The 20,856-nt window shown below is 42.1% G+C and overlaps 1 protein-coding gene across 6 annotated transcripts in view; it reads left to right on the forward strand.

Annotated features, from left to right (window-relative positions):
- Nucleotides 1–20,856, forward strand: part of eif4g3b (eukaryotic translation initiation factor 4 gamma, 3b) — a 315,184-nt gene that overhangs the window by 33,734 nt on the left and 260,594 nt on the right. For 5 of the 6 annotated variants that reach the window (XM_072245246.1, XM_072245247.1, XM_072245245.1 and 2 more), the window contains one exon: nt 16,964–17,045. The exons of the other annotated variant lie outside the window; for it this stretch is intronic. In XM_072245246.1, coding sequence (XP_072101347.1) covers nt 16,964–17,045 — 82 coding nt within the window. The remainder of the gene's footprint in view (nt 1–16,963; nt 17,046–20,856) is intronic. 6 annotated transcript variants of the gene reach the window in all.

Here is a 20,856-nt window from a genome sequence, read left to right on the forward strand (position 1 = left end):
CTTGTCCACAGATTTCAGCCAGCCATCCAACTCAGTGCAGGTTGCCTGAATGGATGTTGTGTCCCTTAAAGAACTGTCAAAAACTTTGCCTAAGCTCTTGACTGGCTTTTCTGTGATGGTTGGGATGGCTGTGCCTGCGATGCTGAACCGGAACTTGTTCTCCACCTTCCCTTTCCTCAGCACCATCGATCTTGATTTGGCAGGTTTGAAACGCATCCGGGCCCACTTCACCAGCTTTTCGAGCCCTTGCAGAATCCTCTGGCAGCCTGGGACTGATTCTGTGGTGACTGTGAGGTCATCCCTGAATGCCCTGATAGGTGGTTGCCGTTGAGCAGAATTCATTCTGGGCCCTCTGCACTCTGGTTCAGCAGACTTAGCGAGGATGTTCATGGCTAGGGAGAACAGTGTCACTGAGATAGTGCACCCTGTGATGATGCTGATCTCCACCTTGTACCAGGTTGATGTAATTGCTCCTGAAGAGACCCTCATCCTGAAGCTGCTGTAATAATCAGCGATAAGGTCTCTGATTCTGCTGGGGACATGATATTTGGTCAGTGTGAGCTGCACCAGCGTGTGCAGAATGGAGCCATTTGCATTTGCCAAGTCGAACCACAACACTGACAAGTTGCCCTTGTTCTCTCTGGCCTCCCTGATGAGCTGTGTCACCACACCGATGTGCTCCAGACAGCCCGGCATCCCTGAAAAGCCACCCTTCTGGACTGATGTATCACTATAGGTGTTCTTTGCTAGGTAGGTGCACAGCCGGTTAGAAACTGCACTGAAGAAGATCTTTGCCTCAACACACAGCAGGGAGATGATGCGAAACTGATCTGTCTAGGTGGCATTTTCCTCCTTCGGGATCCACACCCCTTCAGCCACTCTCCACTGTTCTGGGATCTTTCCCCTTCTCCAGAAGATTCTCAGGATCTTCCACAGACGCAATAGGAGTTTGGGGCAGTTCTTGTACACTTTGTACGAGGTGTTGCTTGGTTCTGGAGCCGAGCTTGCCCTTGCTTTGCCGACGACCTCTCTGACTTCCTTTAGTTGCAGCTGTGACATGTCGAACTGCACATCCGGTTCAGGTGGGTCTGTTAGGATGTCGCACTCTCCCAACTCCTGCTCTCTTTCAGGATCATTATATGTCTTCTTCAGATGTTAGTCTATGTCTTCCTGTGAACAGGCCAGTTTCCCACTGCGCTTCTCCCCCAGCAACTTCTTGGTGAACTTGAAGGGGTTGGCATTAAAGGCAGCACGTTTTTGGGCCCTTTCACGACGCCGCCTCCAATGCCACTCTGTCCGGCGGAGGACACTGATCTTTTTTCGTAATATGCACATCAGCTGGGCCAAGCCAATGCGCCCCTCTTCTCCTGCCTCCTTGTATTGGGACTTCAGCGCTTTCATCTCCTGCCTGATGTTGTGGATCCTCAATGCTCTTTGGTTCTTCAAGTAAGATGTTTTGGAGCCTTCCTTCTCTTCTCCGAACCATTCAGCTACGATACTAACAATAATTGTTGTCATGGCTTGCAGCTTCCTATCAACCCCTCCCTACACCGTTGCCTCCAGAATTTGGTTAACATCTTCATCAAACTGCTTCCACAGTGAAGTCATGTTAGCTGCAGGCCATTTGACCTGCCTCCTGTTAGACTTCATGTTCGAGGGATTAGTTTGCAACTCTTGGAGGTTCCGGGCACTATGGGATGACTCCGGGCCTGGCCCCTCCTTCGTCTCACCAGGTTGGACACCTGCGCGTTGTGCTGCTCCTGCTCCCGCGAAACACTTCATCCTCGCTTGGTGGATCTTCAAGACGTGATCGTTCTTGCAGATTTTGCCACATGCACACTGCTTCCTCGTCGTCGTTTGTTCATTGCCTGGGTCTGATGTCGTTGTGTCCATCCGACTGGGGTGCTCATCCTTCCCCCCTCTCAGGCACCCCTGGGGGTATCTTTTCCTTCAGATTCTTTGTAGCTTTTGTGGGGGTCGTCCTCTCAGAGGACGCAGATTGGGTTGCCAGCCCGTTCTGCCCTGGTTGCCGTCTCTCCGGGCTGTCACTGACTCTCTGTTCGTCACCACTCTTTTCGCGGTTGAAGAGCTATTGTAAAGAAATGATGATGATAGTAGCTGGTTCTTCGCTTGCGACGATAAGGAGGAAAGAAGAGTCCTCAGGAGCGACAGCATGATTGTTGGCCACTGTAGAGGCCAGTTCTGGATCTGAAGACTCTGGAGCAGTAGGGACACAGGAATAGGTGGAATGCGGGTGCTTGGGTAGTAGTAACCTTCCTGCATCACCTCGTCTCTTCAGATGCTCATCTGGATTCCTCAAAATTCTTGGCTGCTCCATGATCAACGTTCTCTAGCGGTCTCTGTCACAAGCCAGCTGCTGCCACTCGTTGACCTCTATTTGCCAGAGAGAGCTGCTGCTTAAGTTGGTCTTTGTACCTGTTGCACAGGGCACCATGATCTATCTTGCCCTAAGAGAGTTCTCCCTAGATTACTGCTTTCGGTAACCTGGAGTTGTCTGTGTGAGACACGTGGCCTGTCCTGCAGAGCTTCTTGAGCAGCAAAGTGGCTTCAGTGCTTGGAAAGATTTAGTAAAGAAATAGAATTGGAGGAATCACAGTGACTGGAAGCTGATATATGCTCAGAACCTGATGACTGCTTCTCAAGGTTTTAAAACGTTTCACTATGAAGACTGGTTATTATTTTCCAAAATTCCAAATTCTGCAACACTTCTCACAGAATAGAAGATTGCAAATGTAACACCACAATTTAAGAAGGGTAAAAGAGCAAATTAGGACTACAGACTAGTTAGCCTGACGAGTTGTAGGGAAACCTGAATTCCTGAACCCAGTCATGGTTCTAGCTTCCTGCTCTTGGCTCCAGTCATACTTCATCTACGTTCCTGGCTCCAGTTGTTGACCAAGAGGTGCACTTAAAATTTTTGGAGCTGCTACTGGCTCACTGACATTGCATTGAAAAACAAATGACTGGAATGAGATGATCAATTCTGAGACATTCAGGTTAGATGCTGGTGGTATTATGAATTGTGAGGAAGATGCAGAGAGTTTCAGAGAAAAGAGACACAGGAGAACACTACTTTGGTAGGAAATCATATAAATGCAGACTATTTCTTTTAAATGAGAGATTCAAAAACTCTATAGAGGGACCTTGATAGCTGTGTAAGATGATTGAAATTTAATGTGCCAGCCCAACAAGTAGCTGACAAAGGTAAATTGTATGTTAGCCCTTATTGCCAGAGGATTTGAGGACAAGAATGAAGACATCTTCAATTTAGGAAAAAGCCCTGGGGATACTGCAATTGGCATATCTGACATCACTATTTAAGGAAGGAGTTACTAGTGACATTGGGAATATAATGGAGGTTCACCAAGGTTCATGGAAGAATATTGTTGAATATGGAGAGATTAAGCAATTTGGGTATAATTCTATAACATGTTTAGAGAAATGTGAGGCAAACTCATTGAAACAATTATTATGGCTTTTTCGGGGTCAATTTTGGAATGCTGGCTCAAATCAGAGATCACAAGTTGGGTTTGACCATTCAGGACATAGGTTAGATGAAATTTCTTCTTCAAGAGCAGAGCGAATCTTTGGAATTCTCTGCTGTCTGGGCCCTAAGGGCTGAATAACTGAGTATATTCAAGACAAGTGAATACAATTTTGGCTACCAAGGGAAATGACATTGTTCAATAAGATCATGCTGATCTTTTACCTCAGTGGAGCACGTATAAGAAGAAAATGCCTTACTCTTATTTCTTTCGTTCTTATATTCTTGTCAACTTGGATCAATGGTGTCCGTGAGAGAATTGTGCTGCCCTTGTTTGGTATGGTCCGAAACTTTTTGCAGACCCACAGGCTTATGGCTGGCTTCTAAATATCCTAATCAGCAATTTCAGTTATATTAAAACAGCTGCATCAAATTAGCATAAAGTAAAACTCAGCAAATCACATGAACAAATGTATCAGATTTGGGTATGACAGAGTCACTCACTTCAGAACTGGATTTGGAGAGTTCTTGTAAATATCGGTAATTTGTTGCTTAAATTGTCATAAAGACCAGTCAGTCAAAAGCCTAACTTGGCTGGATTTTGAGAATTGTGCCTTAAAGGCAGAACAGCTGACAACTATTTTTCAGTCCTTTCAATGTCCTGTCACACTGTCAAAACTGACAGAGTGATATATAAATAGGAAACATTGAACCTGGAATTACTTTGCTTTGGCAGTGATCTCTTGAATCTTAGAGCATTGGGTCAAACACAAACAATGCTGCTTATTACAATTACAGCTAATGAGTCAGTACACCTCCATGTTGAGTAAGACTTGAAAGAAGCACTGTCATTAGCAAAGGTGTAAAATGTACTCTTGGTGAGGAGCTTTGATGTTTATCACCAAAGAGTGGCTTGTTATAACCTCTAGATTCCCTCAGTGGCTGGTGATGAATGAGCCAACTCCTCTTTCTTTTCTAATCTACCGATTAGAACTACCTCTGCCTTTATAAGGATTTAGTGGCAGTCCTCCACGCGTTGGTGTTATCGGGTAAGTGTTTTCACTCTTCCTTGATGTTGCTCTCTCCATATTGTCTGTGGCACCACCATTCTACAAGATGGGATAGAACTGGAACAGACCTGAAACTCTGCAGTCATCAACAGCAGAATTTCACTGAAGCCAGTTCAGTGATCCTTGCTCTACTTACCTTTGCTCAATGATGTATGTAAAAGAGCATACCAAGAGCAATAACAGGCATATCTAAAGGTGTGAAGTGGATATAGGCATGCTGAGAAGCAAATCAGCATACAGTTGACCTGAGTGATCTTGGCCAAACCTCTAGATCAGGGGTCCCCAACCTTTTTTGCACCCCGGACCAGTTTAATATTGACAATATTCTTGCGGACCGGCCAACCGGTGGGTGGGGGGGGGCGGGGGAGGAGGGGAGGGTTGCCAACGGAGAAGGGTAGTAGTCACCTCTGATCTGGGCCGACATTTACGGCCGGGTGGCACCTAATTAATTAGCATGTTTATTAAAGATGTGCTGTGTGCCTCCCGGCTACTGCTGCATTCTCCACGAATCGGTATCTGTCTGTGGCCTGGGGGTTGGCCTGGTGGGACACTGGGGTGTCATCTCATCGTCGATCAGGACAGGCAGCTCATCTTCTATGACTGCCTGCCTCGATGTCGAAGGTCAAGGTTCATCGTCTGCTGTGGCTGATGTGGAAGGCTTGCTTGACTGCTTAGCCTCGCGCATTTTTCTATTGTAAGCACTCAAACCATCTTGCAAATATGCCCTAAACCAGCATACCCTTTCAAAATTAAAGTTGCACTTTATTATTGCAGCGAAAATCTCATGCGGGTGCTTTATGTTCAGTTCCTGGACGACTTCACCTTCGGTCCGTTTGCTACTGCATTCAGTTTCGATTATTATCCTTTCCTCTTCCAAGTGCGTCAGCTCTTCGTCTATCAATTCTTGGTCATGGGATGCCAAAACCTCTCCAACATCATCTTCATCAACTTCCACGAGCCAAACTCACTTTGTCCTTGCTTCGTTCACCACGATCGAAACGCTTAATTATGTCTAGTTTTATGCTAAGTGTAACACCCTTACGAGCTCTTTTAGGCTTTTCCAATATCTTAGAACTCATCTTGCAAACGGCTGCTCACAGGCACGCGTTTAAGCAATGCCGGCGAGAATGCCGTTCGGAATCCGGGGGAGAGCGGCTGCTCGGGCCTTTTATCGTGCGCTGATTTTTTTTCCGCACGCTGCCTTTTTTCGTAACAGTGAAAGCACCTGTTAGCGAAAACAGGGAACTAAGGTAGGTCTTTCATAACAGTGAGGTTTCGTAAAGCAAACGTTTGAAAAGTGGGAGACACCTGTATGTTAGTGTGATTTTAGGTTTTATGTAACACAGTGCATGAATATAGTGATACGTCAGTTATAAGTCACTTGTAAGTCAATAGCATCATAACGTTTTAAGTAATGTTTGGATATTAAACACACAGCACATATTTTCCTGGTATGAACATATAAAATCATTGCAACACACCAATATCGCTGAATCAGTGGGAGCCCTGGGCTTGTCTTCCTGCAACAAGATGGTCCCATTGAGGGGTGATAAGAGACAGAGATACTCGAAGGGAGTTCCTTCTGTCCTGTCTATTCCGCAATTTAGTTTTCGTTGCATTCATTGCAGAAAAGCCAGCTTCAGATATGTTGGAAATGGAAGCAATGTTTTCAGTGCTTTTGTGGCTATCTCAGGATATTTAGCCTTGACTTTGATCCGGAATGCCAGCAGAGATGTTATGTCAAACATACTTTTCAGCCTGCCGTCAGTTGCAAGCTCGAGGACTTGATCTTCTTCCCACGCTGACACGGATGACGCGTGCGTTCAAGTTCAACAGTGCGTGACAGGGAAAGAGGAAAGGTGTAGCTGACTCATATCGCCAAATCATATCGTTTCCTCGCGGCCTGGTAACACGTGCTTTGTGGCCCGGTACCGGTCTGCGGCCTGGTGGTTGGGGACCACTGCTCTAGATATGTTGAATGCAGTTATGAATGGTTGTAATCAAATAAGCAGTTTATGAGTGATGAAGGTGAGGCTATATAAATGCTATTCTGACACATGCATCTGCTCACAATGTGTAGAATTATTTTAATATGTCTTATCTCCAAAATTCAGGACAAGTCCAATCTAGCCAACTACAGCTTTTTTAGCTTACTTGTTCAGCAAAGTGTAGGAGGATACAGCAAGTCTGAAGTGTGTAGACCCAATACCAGTGGGCATGAAATTGACAGATGAAGCATAATGTGAGAAAACCTGAAGTTTTGTAATATCATAGTAGAATATAAGCATGGTCAATAATTCAAGCCAGAGCTTTTGGGAATGTAAATGTGGAATGCATGCAGAGTATGGTAGCAATTTGGAACTTTCCTGCTATAACTAAATAATGTTCAGACACTTGATAATTTTAAATCAGACTATTTTTGAAATGATGAGATATTAAAAAAATAGTCTAGAGTTAGGTCACAACTCAGCTGTCATATTGACAGAAAAGCCATTTCCATTCTTTTGTTTTCATGCTGTGTTCCCATAAGTTTTTGTTCACACTACCACTGTGGCCTCCAATTACCGCAACTTTGTGCCGCTGTCTGTATGCCATCTAAGAGATTTACTTATGAATTTACGGATGTTGTAAATTCATTTCAGTTATGACTTGGTGTCATCAGCAAAGCAATTTTATTTTTTGGAATCTTTTTTTCCAACTCTTCAACTTTTCCCATTTTACTTTCATACATTTGGCATCCATCGTTTATACCATTAGAGAAATGAGAGTTTCACTTTACTGTGTTTATGTATTGCCAGTGTGTACACTAAAATATTTTTAATGTTACTAATTTTTTGCAGTATTTGTTTCCATTTTATAAGATTTTGGCTGCTAACTTACCATTTTAAGATTTAAAATTTTAGTAACTTCTAAAACCTTAATTTTTAGAAGGAGCTGGTGCTGTGAAAAATTGGCAGGTTCTGAAACTGAAGAAAGAGTACTTTAATTGTGAGATTAAATGGAAGGATCTATATCTGATCAAGCAGTTGATGGCTTATCCCTCTGAGTCATTGGCGTAGGTACCTGCTCAAGTTTTTTTGAACAAGTTTGTTTTGGCCACCTTTTGAGCACTGACCAGTGGAGAGCTGGGAAAAATGTATTTTGTGAGTGAGATGGGTTCAGTGGCCTGTACATTAGAGCATACTACTCCAAAACAAGGTCATGATGCTAATGGGTTTGACTTCATTAAGTGCATTTATGTTGCTCCAGAGATCTTTCCATTTAATCTTCAGGATGCAATTCAGCACTGAGCCCTGAGATATGTTCAGTGCCTTTGAGATGATTTTGTATCCTTCCCTAAATTTGCTTCACTATTTTCATTTCCCTGACTTGTCCTGAATGCTCTTTTGTCTTCATTTTGTTTTGGTCTGTTGAACAATCTGCCATACTGTTGGACCTTACAGGGAAAGGGGTTATTTATTCTTATGAATTAATTGAAAATGGTTTATCCTCCAGTTTTCTACATCAACAAACTGGGCAAGTTGGTAAGGTAATATGTTGCTCCTGAGGAATGTTAGTATAGTTTTGGAATTTTTCTTTTGATTTGACATGATGCACAATGTTTTGTAGATTGGCTTGGAAAATTCCACTTCAATATATTTTATATTTTGAAAATGAGACAGTAAAATGTGAAAATAGTTGTGGGGACTGAGTACTTTTTCAAGGTACTGTATGTACTTAATAAAAATTATTACATCCCATTAATAATGTGCACAGGGTAACAAAAACGGCACAGCAGCATCGGGAGAATACCTGAATCAGCTGTTGAAAAATTACAAACAATGACAGGCTTTCAGTCTCCAACTATGATGCCATGTTTTCATTAAAAGGTTACAGTGCATTATATTTGTATCTTACATAAATCCTGCAATCAGCATTGTGGACTTTTGCTGCTGTTAGATTTTCATCAACAATCTTGGCAAACTTAATGAATTTCTCTGCTGCTTTGTGATCACTCCTGACTGCACAGCAAAACTGATAGTGCATAGTAGGATCATGATATGATCTCCCTTTCCTGAAGAAAGATCTAGATAGAGTGGACATGGAGAGGACTTCTTGAGTAGTGGGAGGGTCTTGAGAAAAAGGGCACAGCGTCTGAATAAAAGGTCTTTCCTGTTAGAAGCAATGCGGAATTTCTTTAGGATCTTTACAGCTTTAGGTTTATCACATGTACATTGAAACATGCAATGAAATGTGTTATTAGGATTAACTTCAAACACGCCAAGGATGCGCTGGGGGCAGCCCACAAGCGTCACCACATATTCCAATGCCAGCATAACGTAGCCACCATGCAATAAAATAAGGTGGTGAATCTGTGGAATTCATTGCCACGTAGCACTGTGAAGGTTAAGTCACTGGGCAAATTTATTGTGGAGGTTGATGGATTCTTAATTAGTAAGTGCGTTGAAGGTTATGAGTAGAAAGCAGGAGAATGGGGTTGAGAGAAGAAAAATAAGTTAGCCATGTCTGAATGGGGAAGTAGATCTGATTGGTCAAATAGCTAATTCTTCTGTATCTTATCATATGATCATCTCTGTTGACCTCCCTTCATTGTACTTTGGTTACATCACTGTTGGCAAAAGATCTTGAGTACAGTTGAAGTGTTAGTGTGATAACTCTGAATCAAATAACCCTGTAGAAAAGAGAATGTTTCGAACAATTTCAGCAATTTATTATTGTGTTGTTCAACAGTGAGAGCTTTGATATAACTTGCTCCTTTGGATTCTTCTTGTACATTGTTAAGGTGGTTTAAATCCAGGAATGCACAGTTTACAGCCTGTAGGCCACAGTGAACTGGTTGACTCCTTGACCAGCTTCTCAAAGGATGATAAAAACAAAGTGCCGTGATTCAAAACTGTGATTTCAAGTTATCCAAGAGGTAGTAGGGATAGTAGAGAATTGTGGCAATAGCTAGCTGGAGGGACTTTCTTTTCAGAAATTTGAAGGTGGAACAGTTGCTACTGTGTGATCCACACAGAGCTTGGAGTCTGTCCCCAGCTTTACTGAGTCTTCACATCGTTACTTTGTTTTTCTATATATCTTGCATCACCTTCATCACTGACAACAAATCACACATTAATTTTGTTACCAAACTTTATATTTGCTGTAGAAACCATGTATCTAGCGAGCACTGTGAGGGTCATGTTTTTTGACTTCTCCAGTGCGTTCAACACCATCCACCCTGCTCTGCTGGGGGAGAAGCTGACAGCGATGCAGGTGGATGCTTCCCTGGTATCATGGATTCTTGATTACCTGACTGGCAGACCACAGTACGTGTGCTTGCAACACTGTGTGTCTGACAGAGTGATCAGCAGCACTGGGGCTCCACAGCGGACTGTCTTGTCTCGCTTTCTCTTCAGCATTTACACCTCAGACTTCAACTACTGCACAGAGTCTTGTCATCTTCAGAAGTTTTCTGATGACTCTGCCATAGTTGGATGCATCAGCAAGGGAGATGAGGCTGAGTACAGGGCTATGGTAGGAAACGTTGTCACATGGTGTGAGCAGAATTATCTGCAGCTTAATGTGAAAAGGTCTAAGGAGCTGGTGGAAGACCTGAGGAGAGCAAAGGTACTGGTGACCCCTGTTTCCATCCAGGGAGTCAGTGTGGACATGGTGGAGGATTACAAATACCTGGGGATACGAATTGACAATAAACTGGACTGGTCAAAGAACACTGAGGCTGTCTACAAGAAGGGTCAGAGCCGTCTCTATTTCCTGAGGAGACTGAGGTCCTTTAGCATCAGCCGGACGATGCTGAGGATGTTCTATGAGTCTGTGGTGGCCAGTGCTATCATATTTGCTGTTGTGTGCTGGGGCAGCAGGCTGAGGGTAGCTGACACCAACAGAATCAACAAACTCATCCGTAAGGCCAGTGATGTTGTGGGGATGGAACTGGACTCTCTCACGGTGGTGTCTGAAAAGAGGATGCTGTCTAAGTTGCATGCCATCTTGGACAATGTCTCCCATCCACTACATAATGTACTGGGTGGGCACAGGCGTACATTCAGCCAGAGACTCATTCCACCGAGATGCAGCACAGAGTGTCATAGGAAGTCATTCCTGCCTGTGACCATCAAACTTTACAATTCCTCCCTTGGAGGGTCAGACACCCTGAGCCAATAGGTTGGTCCTGGACTTATTTCATAATTTACTGGCATAATTTACATATTACTATTTAACTATTTATGGTTCTATTACTATTATTTATGGTGCAACTATAACGAAAACCAATTTCCCCCGAGATCAATAAAGTATGACTATGACTATCTGTTTACTATCTGCATTGTATTCTGTTATGCGTTTATTATGTTTATTATGGTAGTCGCGGTGGTAAAAGTGAACAGTTATGTATTCATGCTTTGTCAGGGGCAGTTAGAGCTAGAAATTGGTGGGTGTGATATCTTTTTGTTGACTGCTTAACTTTGCCTAATTTCAATTAAGTATGTTTAATATCACTAGTTTTAGTTTCATAGGTTTTATTTCTTCAAGATTGTTGGTTTTGCTAGTTACTAATAAAGGATTGAACGCATTTCTTTGACTTTGAACGTTATCATCATTGGATTGGATCTGAAGGTACGTCATACAGGATAACTCCCTGTGCTTGATCTCTAACAGCGGTGTTGGTTTGTTCAAGTTGCTGCGACACTAGCCATTCATAGAATCAGTCAGTTGTACAGTTGCAAAGGAAAGTTTTTAAGTTCCTTTGTTTTGAAACGTGTTTGGATACTTAGAGCATGATCTGGATGTTTGAGGGGAGTAGTTCATTCTATATTATTATGTGTCGGTACAGTCTGGGGAAAGATTGCCTCCACAATTAACTTCATAATATCTTCTTGGTCACTCCCAATGTAAAATGTATTTGGAAATTGATGCTATGTATAGCAATGAGGTGGCTTGACATTTTTGAAGGTTGGAAAGGATTTGGTGTGTCTGACAAGTTTAAAGGCCAGTGGCTTTGGGAGCAGTCTTTTCCTCCTGACCTTACTGCTCTTGTCCATGATCTGGGTGCTCAGCTCCAGGGAGAGGCAAAGCACATCTTTGCAGACAATACTGAAGCTATCACAACTACAGTGAATCAGACATCAAAGTTGCTGGTGAATGCAGCAGGCCAGGCAGCATCTCTAGGAAGAGGTACAGTCGACGTTTCAGGCCGAGACCCTTTGTCAGGACTAACTGAAGGAAGAGTTAGTAAGAGATTTGAAAGTGGGAGGGGGAGATCCAAAATGATAGGAGAAAACAGGAGGGGGAGGGATGGAGCCAAGAGCTGGACAGGTGATTGGCAAAGGGGATATGAGGGGATCATGGGACAGGAGGTCCAGGGAGAAGGACAAGGCGGGGGGGGGACCCAGAGGATGGGCAAGGGGTATAGTGAGAGGGACAGAGGGAGAAAAAGGAGAGTGAGAGAAAGAATGTGTGTATAAAAATAAATAGCGGATGAGGTACGAGGGGGAGGTGGGGCATTAGCGGAAGTTAGAGAAGTCAATGTTCATCAGGTTGGAGGCTACCCAGACGGAATATAAGGTGTTGTTCCTCCAATCTGTGTGTGGCTTCATCTTTACAGTAGAGGAGGCCGTGGATAGACATGTCGGAATGGGATGTGGAATTAAAATGTGCGGCCACTGGGAGATCCTCCTTTCTCTGGCGGACAGAACGTAGGTGTTCAGCAAAACGGTCTCCCAGTCTGCGTCGGGTCTCGCCAATGTATAGAAGGCCACATCGGGAGCACCGGATGCAGTATATCACCCCAGCTGACTCACAGGTGAAGTGTCGCCTCACCTGGAAGGACTGTCTGGGGCCCCTGAATGGTGGTAAGGGAAGAAGTGTAAGAGTTTCGGCCTGAAACGTCAACTATACCTCTTCCTAGAGGTGCTGCCTGGCCTGCTGCGTTCACCAGCAACTTTGAAGTGTGTTGCTTGAATTTCCAGCATCTGCAGAATTCCTCTTGTTTATAGTGAATCAGAATCAGGTTTAATATCACTGGCATTTGTTGTGAGAATGTTTTGCTGCAGCAGTACATTGCAATACATAATAAAAACTAAATTACAATAAGAAATGTATATATAAAATTATAAAAGTGGAAAAAGAGAACAAAATAAAAAAATACATTTAGTGTACATGGGTATATCGCCCATTCTGAAAGCTGATAGCGTTGGGGAAGATGCTGGTCCTAAAACTTTAAGTGTGTGTCTTCAGGCTTCTCTGCCTCCTCCTTGATAGTAGCAATGAGAAGAGGGCATGTTCTGCGTAATGGGGCTCCTTAATAATGGATACGGCCTTTTTGAGGCCTTGCCTTTTGAAGATGTCCTTGATGCTGGGAAGGCTAGTGCCCATCATGGGGATGGTTGAGTTTGCAACTTTCTGCAGCTTTTCTTGAGCCCTAACCCTGTGCAGTGCACCCCACCTCCACCCCGCCGTGTCAGGTGAGGATGCAACCAGATAGATTACACTGCATAGTGAATCTAGAAATCTGAGAGTCTTTGGTGACATACCAAGTCTTCTCAACCATCTAATAAAATATAGTCTCTATTGTCCTTTTTAATTGCATCAATATATTGAAGTATTTAAAGCCCAGGATAGATCTTCAGAGATGTTGATACCCAGGAAACTTAAATCTGCTCAGCCTTTGCACTGCTGATCCCTGATGAAGACTAGCGTGTGTTCCCTTGACTTCCCTTTCCTGAAGTCCACAATCAATTTCTTGGCCTTGTGTTGAGTGCAAGGTTGTCTTTGTAACACCTCTCAACCAGCTGATCTGTCTCACTCCTGTGTGCCTCCTAGTCATCATCTGAAATTCTGCCAGCGATAGTTGTGTCATTGGCAAATTTATACATGGATGGTGTTTGAGCTGTACCTAGCCACACAGTCGTGGGTGTAGACAGAGTAGAGCTGTGAGCTACGCATGTATCTTTGATCAGCAAGGAGATGTCATTTCTGATCTGGTCTCCTGATCCAGTCAGTACAAGAGTCCAGTTGCAGAAGAGGTACAGAGGCCCAGGTTTTGGAGCTTGTTGATTAGCACTGAGCGTATGATAGTGTTGAATGCTGAGCTGTAATCAATAAACAGCTGCTTGACTTAGGTATTGCTATTGTTCGGATGATCCAAGGCTGAGTGGAGAGCCAGTGACATTGCATCTGGTGTAGAGTTATTGTAATAAACAAATTGCAGCGGGTCCAGGCCCTTGCAGGAGTTCATTCTGACCATGACCAACCTCTCAAAGCACTTCATCACAGTAGATGTGAATACAACTGGGTGATAGCCTTTGAGGCAGCTCTCCCTAATCTTCTTGTGTACTGGTAAGATTGTTGCCCTTTTGAAGCAGGTGGGAGTCACTCACTGCTGCAATGAGAGATTGAAGATGTCTTTGAACACTTCTGCCATTTGGTTGGTACAAGTTTTCAGAGCCCTACCAAGTACACCATCAGGACATGGTGCCTTTCAAAGGTACACCCTCATGAAAGATGTTCTGACGGCAGCTCCAAGACAGATTACAGGTTCACCAGATGCTGCAGGGATTTTGACACTTTCCCAGTAATGGTTCTCCTGGAACTCAGTGATATTCTTTGCTTCAGCACTGCAGGTCACCAAGGAAATCTATATAATTTCTAAAGTTACTGTTACTTTGAAAAGTTGCTGAGAATACAAAAGGGAGTCATAAAGCTTGATTGCCTTTTGGCCATTGCATTCAGTTGTCAGCAGACCCCTTTTTTTTGTTAGTGGGTCTCAACTAATCAAATCAACACAATTGGTTTACAAATGAAAATCCTTAAGCAATTATTTTCACACATCTCATTTATCCTAATCATTTAGGAGGAGGCCATTCATCCCATTAAGCTAGTGCTGTCCTGGAGCAATTCTATTATTCGCATTCCTCCAATTTCCCGTTCTCTTTCTAAAGTCCATCCAGCTCTACCTTGGTTTTCATACCACTTGGCTATACTAGGGGAAAATTACAATTGTTGATAAACCTCTAGGCATACCTTTGAGATGTGGAAGAAAACAATGTCTGGAAAGTCATTGGTCGCAGGCAGAATGCACAAACTGTACACTGATAACACGAGGTCATGATCAAACCCATCTCACTAGTGCTGTGAGGTATTGGTACAAATAGGGATGTCAAAAATAAAACTTATTTCTAAACAGTCTCCCAGATCCCCTGAAGTGGGTGAATCTGTAATGTATTAATTTTATAAATCAATGAATATTTTTAAAATCAGTTACAGATTCCTGGTTCACTCAGTAATACAGACTTGTTAATAATCTCACCAAGGTTGGAGCTGTTAAATGATTTAAGGAAATTTAAGGAAATACTTGAGCTTCAGTCCTAAGTCCTACATCTTAAATAAGCATACCATTATTGCTGGCACAAACCTTATCAAAAACTTGATTTAGTTCTTTTCAAAATGTTTTTAAAAATATCTTCAGAGGCAAAACGGAAGCATCAATTATTTGGCCCTGAAATTATTTGGATTGTAAATCTGGCTTGGCCTGCAAATGCGTTGTATGCACAAGTTAACAGGAAGAAATCTGCAGATGCTAGAATTGCAAGCAACACACGTAACAGTTGCTGGTGAACGCAGCAGGCCAGGCAGCATGCTGCCTGGCCTGCTGCGTTCACCAGTAACTTTTGTGTGTGTTGTATGCACTAGTTAACAAGTTTTCATTGAAAGTGATACAATCTTCAGGTGCAGATTTACTTATTGATCACATATACATCAAAACATACAATGAAATGTGTCATTTGCATTAACAGCCAACTCAACCGAAGAATGTGCTGGGGAGCCCCAAGTGTCACCACACATTCTGGCACCAGCATAACATGTTGACCACGCTGAGCAGATTAATGCAAGCAACTACAGCAGCTGCAACACCAAACAAGCCGCTTTCCTCCCACCTACTCCCACACATAACCAGTACACTTCAAACTCGCAGACCTTCGCCGGGATTTTGCCAACCTCTGGGTTTTGGTCCAGGACTCACTGACCTGGATTGGAACCTTCCTCCAATGTACAGTTGAAATGAGCAGGAAATCAATGCAGTTCTGCCTTTGTGGACCAGTGTTGTGAGTGTGTACTAATGGGGCACCACTGGATGATTTTTTTTACCCCTTTTCAGCTCTGTCTTTTTAAAAAAAAAATGCTGTTTTTATTTCACCTCAAGCTCCATAATTTTGGAATGATATCAGCTGAACTTTTTTTCATCTGCACATGCCACGTGTAAAGGAAAGTAGGTGAGTATGTTAAAAGGTAAATAAGTAAAACCAAAGATTTGCCCTTGGACATTTTTAAATCTTAAGGTACTCCTGCACAGGAGTACAATCATTCAAAGATGATGCTGATCTAATGGTGTCATTAAATGACAGCCCTGAAATGTTTGTTTTGTAGTAGATATTAAAGGAGAACATAGAGGCTGGTAGGTTTGTGATGTATATCTAAGGAACATGTCCTGTACTGTTGATAACATCACCATTAATCGTTGACTGGGGATTACATAGCGCACGAGGCTAGAGTTGGAGAAGGATTGCAGTGTTTTTTAAAATAAAAGAGAGCAGGAGGTGTGATGTCATGAAGAGGCTTCGTGTACAATTCAGAATTTTTAATTGGAGATGTTAACCTACTTTGACTTAACTGTTATGTTCTTAAGTGACATGTGTATGGACAGTAGGAATTTTGAGTTGAAGATTATACAAACGTTTGTAGTTGATGCAAACGAGAGACCTGCAAATATTGGGATGGCAGAAATTTATGGATAAGGTTTAGAGCAGACGTTTGAAAAGTTTTTACTTTGTGATGTTATTATTTTGGAATAGCTTAGTATTACTGTACCTATTTAACTATATAGTTTTAAATGTAATTTGAATTATAGGTTGTGGGTTCCTCACTTATCTATGAATAGTTGTGCAGTTAGACAAGTATGGAAGTGGAGTTACTAAACAAAATGATTGGATATTTGTAATTTGAATGATGTATCAGTATTTGTGGATCTTCATTCTTCAACTTAATAGATGTATTTCTTGGTAAGCATACATATTTGTATTTGGGGCATATTTTCAATACAGGATGATGAGTATGTGTACCTACTGGAAAGTTTGCCATGGTTTTATTCTGATTTTTGCCACTAATACAGGAAAATGACTGTGTTCAGTAGAACAGTGATCAGGTTACCAGTGTGAGTGTAGTATGTACACAAAGTTAAATGTTAAGCTTTGATAATCATAGAGACTTGGTTTACAAGCATCAGGCAGCGTGACCAATTTAGCAAAGTCATTGCTACTGGAATGAGCAGACATAGAACTGAAAGTGATCTCCTTGAACATACAATTTTCCTTAACGCCCCATTTTACTACAGAATTGCCAGAGGACCTGTGCAGCAGACAATTGAAGAACGTATCTACTCTCCTCAAGCAGCAGTAGCCACGGTCCAGTATACAGTGAGTATGTTTTATTCAGGATTTTGAGTTTGTGAAAGCGTATCCTGATAACCCAAAGGGCGAAATGACAGTTTGCAAGAAAGCTACACCATGTAGGGTCTGTTGATGGTGAAAATGTAAATTTGTATGATTAAATGATAATGCAGTGCGTAATGTACACATCACTTCCTGTTTGACTTTCATCTGTTTTTGAATTGTATTGAACCAGTATTTAAATACTGTATTGCTTCAGTGTAATTTTGTATTTTTGTGTATGCAACTCCTATATTTGCAGTGTATTGAATGTTCTTTAGGAGAGATGGCATACGGTAAAGTTCAGATGAGAAGTTGTGAAATAGGTATACTCTGTAGATTATAAGGCACGTATAATGTTGTTTTGGTTTTTTGAGATTTTTCCCGCTCAGTTAGTTGTGAAATGAGGTTTTTACTACTTGTGTCATATTTCCCCACCTTCTACAAAGCTGATGACTGATAAAAATAAGCTTGAGTGTAAATCAGGATTCTTACTGCAGCAGAATTTTGCATGATATTGTAAACAACACTAATATTGAGAATGTCAAGTATTTTCCCGGCGTTGTCTCTCTGGCCTTTTTATTCCTTATCATTTTCAGAAATTTGCACTTAACAGGGAAGGTAATATCAAGGAACAATTCATTCAAAAGCAAGCCCATGCAACCTATTTGAGTAGTGTTAGACTTTCCTTCCAATCTGGAGAAAAAGCTGTTTACTACTGTTCTCATCTTTGTGGCCTTTATTCAGACTGAATCCTTTCTCTTATTATGTTTATAAGCACATGGGCTTTAGTTTTGAAAATGTATTATATATGCAAATATGTGTAAATAAATATCCTATCATCTGTATTGCAGTCAACAATCTCTTCTGCTCAGTTATCAAAGATCTTGGTGACTTTTATTAATAGCTCATAACTGCATTGAGACCAGCAAAAACATGGATAAAATTCTCACTATAGTAGCTTTCTTTGTTCCATTAACATTCTTGGCCTTCTCATTTTCTTTTTTTAAAATGCAAAACTCCCTACTTGCTCCACTTATTTGTTTTGTTAATTCTGTCAGATCCTTTTACAATTCAACAAAATTAATTGATTCCTTTCTGGTTTAAATATTTTTACATATTTTACCATAATCTTAAATATTGTTAAACAAAAGCAGGGTCCACTTGTCCCAACTTTCTTTTCCAGCACTAAATTAAGGACTGTTTCCTTCCTCTTTGGATTGGAAATACAGCAATGAAAAAAATTTATTTCGTACACTTCACGTATTCCACTTTTCTTTTCCCTTTCTGCCGTTACCATCTCTGTATTGGGAAAATTTAAGCCTTGCATTATCACACTTTGATCCCTGCATCTTTCTTCAAATATTTCACCACTCCTTGTCCCTTATAGTGGATGCAACAGCATGATGTTCAGTCACTGTAACTAAGTTCTGTTTTGCTGCTCTACATCATTGTCACTTTCCAGTTCTACATGTTTACCAGCATTTCTACCCTCCTGCATCTACTTTTATTTCCCTTCTATGATTTTAAGCACCTTGGAGTCAGAGAGAACTACAACACAGAAACAGGCCCTTTGACCCATCAAGCCCATGCTGAACTGTTATTTTTCCTTTTCCCTTCAATGCACACCTGGACCATAGCCTTCCATACCCCTCCCATCCATGTACTTACCCCAATTTCTCATGAGTGCTGAAATTGAAGCCACGTCCACCACTTCCATTGGAAGCTTGTTCCACACTTGAAGCACCCATTGAGCTAAGAAGTTCCGCCATCAGGTTCTCCTTAAATATTTCACCATTCACCCTTAACCATAAGACATAGGAGTAGACTTTGGCTGTTTGACCAATTAATTCTGCTCCACAATTCTATCATGGCTGATTTATTATCCCTCTCAACCCCATTCTCTTGCTTTCTCTCCAAAATATTTGATGCCCCAACTAATCAAGAACTCGTCAACTTCCGCTTTAAATATACTTACTGATTTGGCCTCTGTCTGTTGCAAAGAATTTTACAGGTTCACCACCCCCTGGCTAAAGAAATTCCTTCTAAGTGGATGTCCCTCTATTCTGAGGTTGTGCCCTTTGATCCCAGACTCACCTGCAATAGGAAACATCCTGTCCAAACCCACTCTATCTAGGCAACCGGTTCCCAGCCTGGGATCCACAGACCCCTTGGTTAGTGATAGGGGTCCATGGCATAATAAAATTTGGGAACCCCTGATCCCTTTACTATCTCTCCAGCGTCATTTTGCAATGTTCCAATATCCACTCTCGCCACTCTTTCACTCTTTATATATCTGAAAAAAATCCAGCGGTTTGCTTTCAAGTAACCTCTACACTGATACATCTAACTTTACCTTTTCCCTCTCAAACTGTAGGGTGGATTCTGTCATATTATGTTTACTGTCTCCTTAGGGTTCCTTTACTTTAGCTCCCTAATCAAATCTGGTTCATTACACAACACCCAATCCAGAATTGCCTTTCTCCTAGTGGGCTCAACCACAAGCAGCTCCAAAAAGCCATCTTGTAGGCATTCTACAAATTCCCTCTCTTTGGATCCAGCTCCAACCTGATTTTCCTAATCCACCTGTATATTGAAATCCCCATGACCATCGTAATATTGCCCTTTTTACATGTCTTTTTTTTTTTACCAGTTGTAGTTTATATCCCACATTCTTGCTACTGTTCGGAGGCCTGTACTTAATTCCCATAGGGATTGTTTTACCTTTCCAGTAACTCTACCCATAAGGATTATATATCTTCCAGTCCTTTCTAAGGATTTGATTTCTTTTTTTGTTACCAACAGAGCCATCCTACCTCTGCTTACTTGCCTGTCTTTTCAGCACAATGTTATCCTTGGATGTTAAGCTCCCAACTATGGTCTTCTTTCAGTCACAACTCAGTGATGCCCACAATGTCATTCCTACCAATCTCTAACTGTGCTGAAAGATAATCTAGCCTATTCCATATACTGAGTACATTCAAATGTTCACCTTAAGTCCTGTATTCATCACCCTTTTTCGATTTTGCTCCCATATCTCACTTCAACTCATTCCACTGATTACAAGTTTCCCCTATCATCCTTCCTCATAGTCTCATTACACACTGAATCATCTTGTACACCAACTGCCCCATCTTCAGCCATATCATTCTGGTTCCAATCTCCCTTTACCAAATTAATTTGAATCCTCCTAAATGCAAACATTTAGGATATTGGTCCCCCTCGGGATCAGGTGTAACCTATCCTTTTTATACAGGTCATATCTTCCCAGAAGAGATCTCAATGATCCAGAAGTTTGAAATCCTGTTCCCTGCACTAGATCCACAGCCACTTATTCATCTGTACTATCATCCTGTTTCTACCCTGACGTAGCACTGGGAATAACCCATTGATTACTACCTTACAGGTGCTGGTCTTCGGCTTCTTCCTTAACTCCCTGTACACACTGCACAGGACTTCTTCCCCTTTTCTCCTGATGTCATTGGTGCTAAAGTGCACCACGACCTCTGGCTGCTCACCGTCTCTCTTGAGAATATTCTGCAGCTGCTCTGAGTTATCCTTGCACCTAGCACCTGGTGGCAACGTGCCATTCTGGCACTTTTTTCACAGCCACAGAATCTCCTGTCCATGCCCCTAACTATCACTATTGCTCTAACTGACACTCCCTACTAAGTGTCAGGGTTGTCCACAGTGCCATTGGCTTGACTGCAGCTGCTGTGCTCTGGTAGATTGTTTCTTCCCTCCGCCTCCCCACCTCTCCACCCGGCTGTATCCAAAGAGTCATACTTATTGCTGAGGT

This window comes from Mobula birostris, chromosome 27, assembly GCF_030028105.1.
Source record: "Mobula birostris isolate sMobBir1 chromosome 27, sMobBir1.hap1, whole genome shotgun sequence".
In the NCBI taxonomy this organism is placed as follows: Eukaryota; Metazoa; Chordata; class Chondrichthyes; order Myliobatiformes; family Myliobatidae; genus Mobula; species Mobula birostris.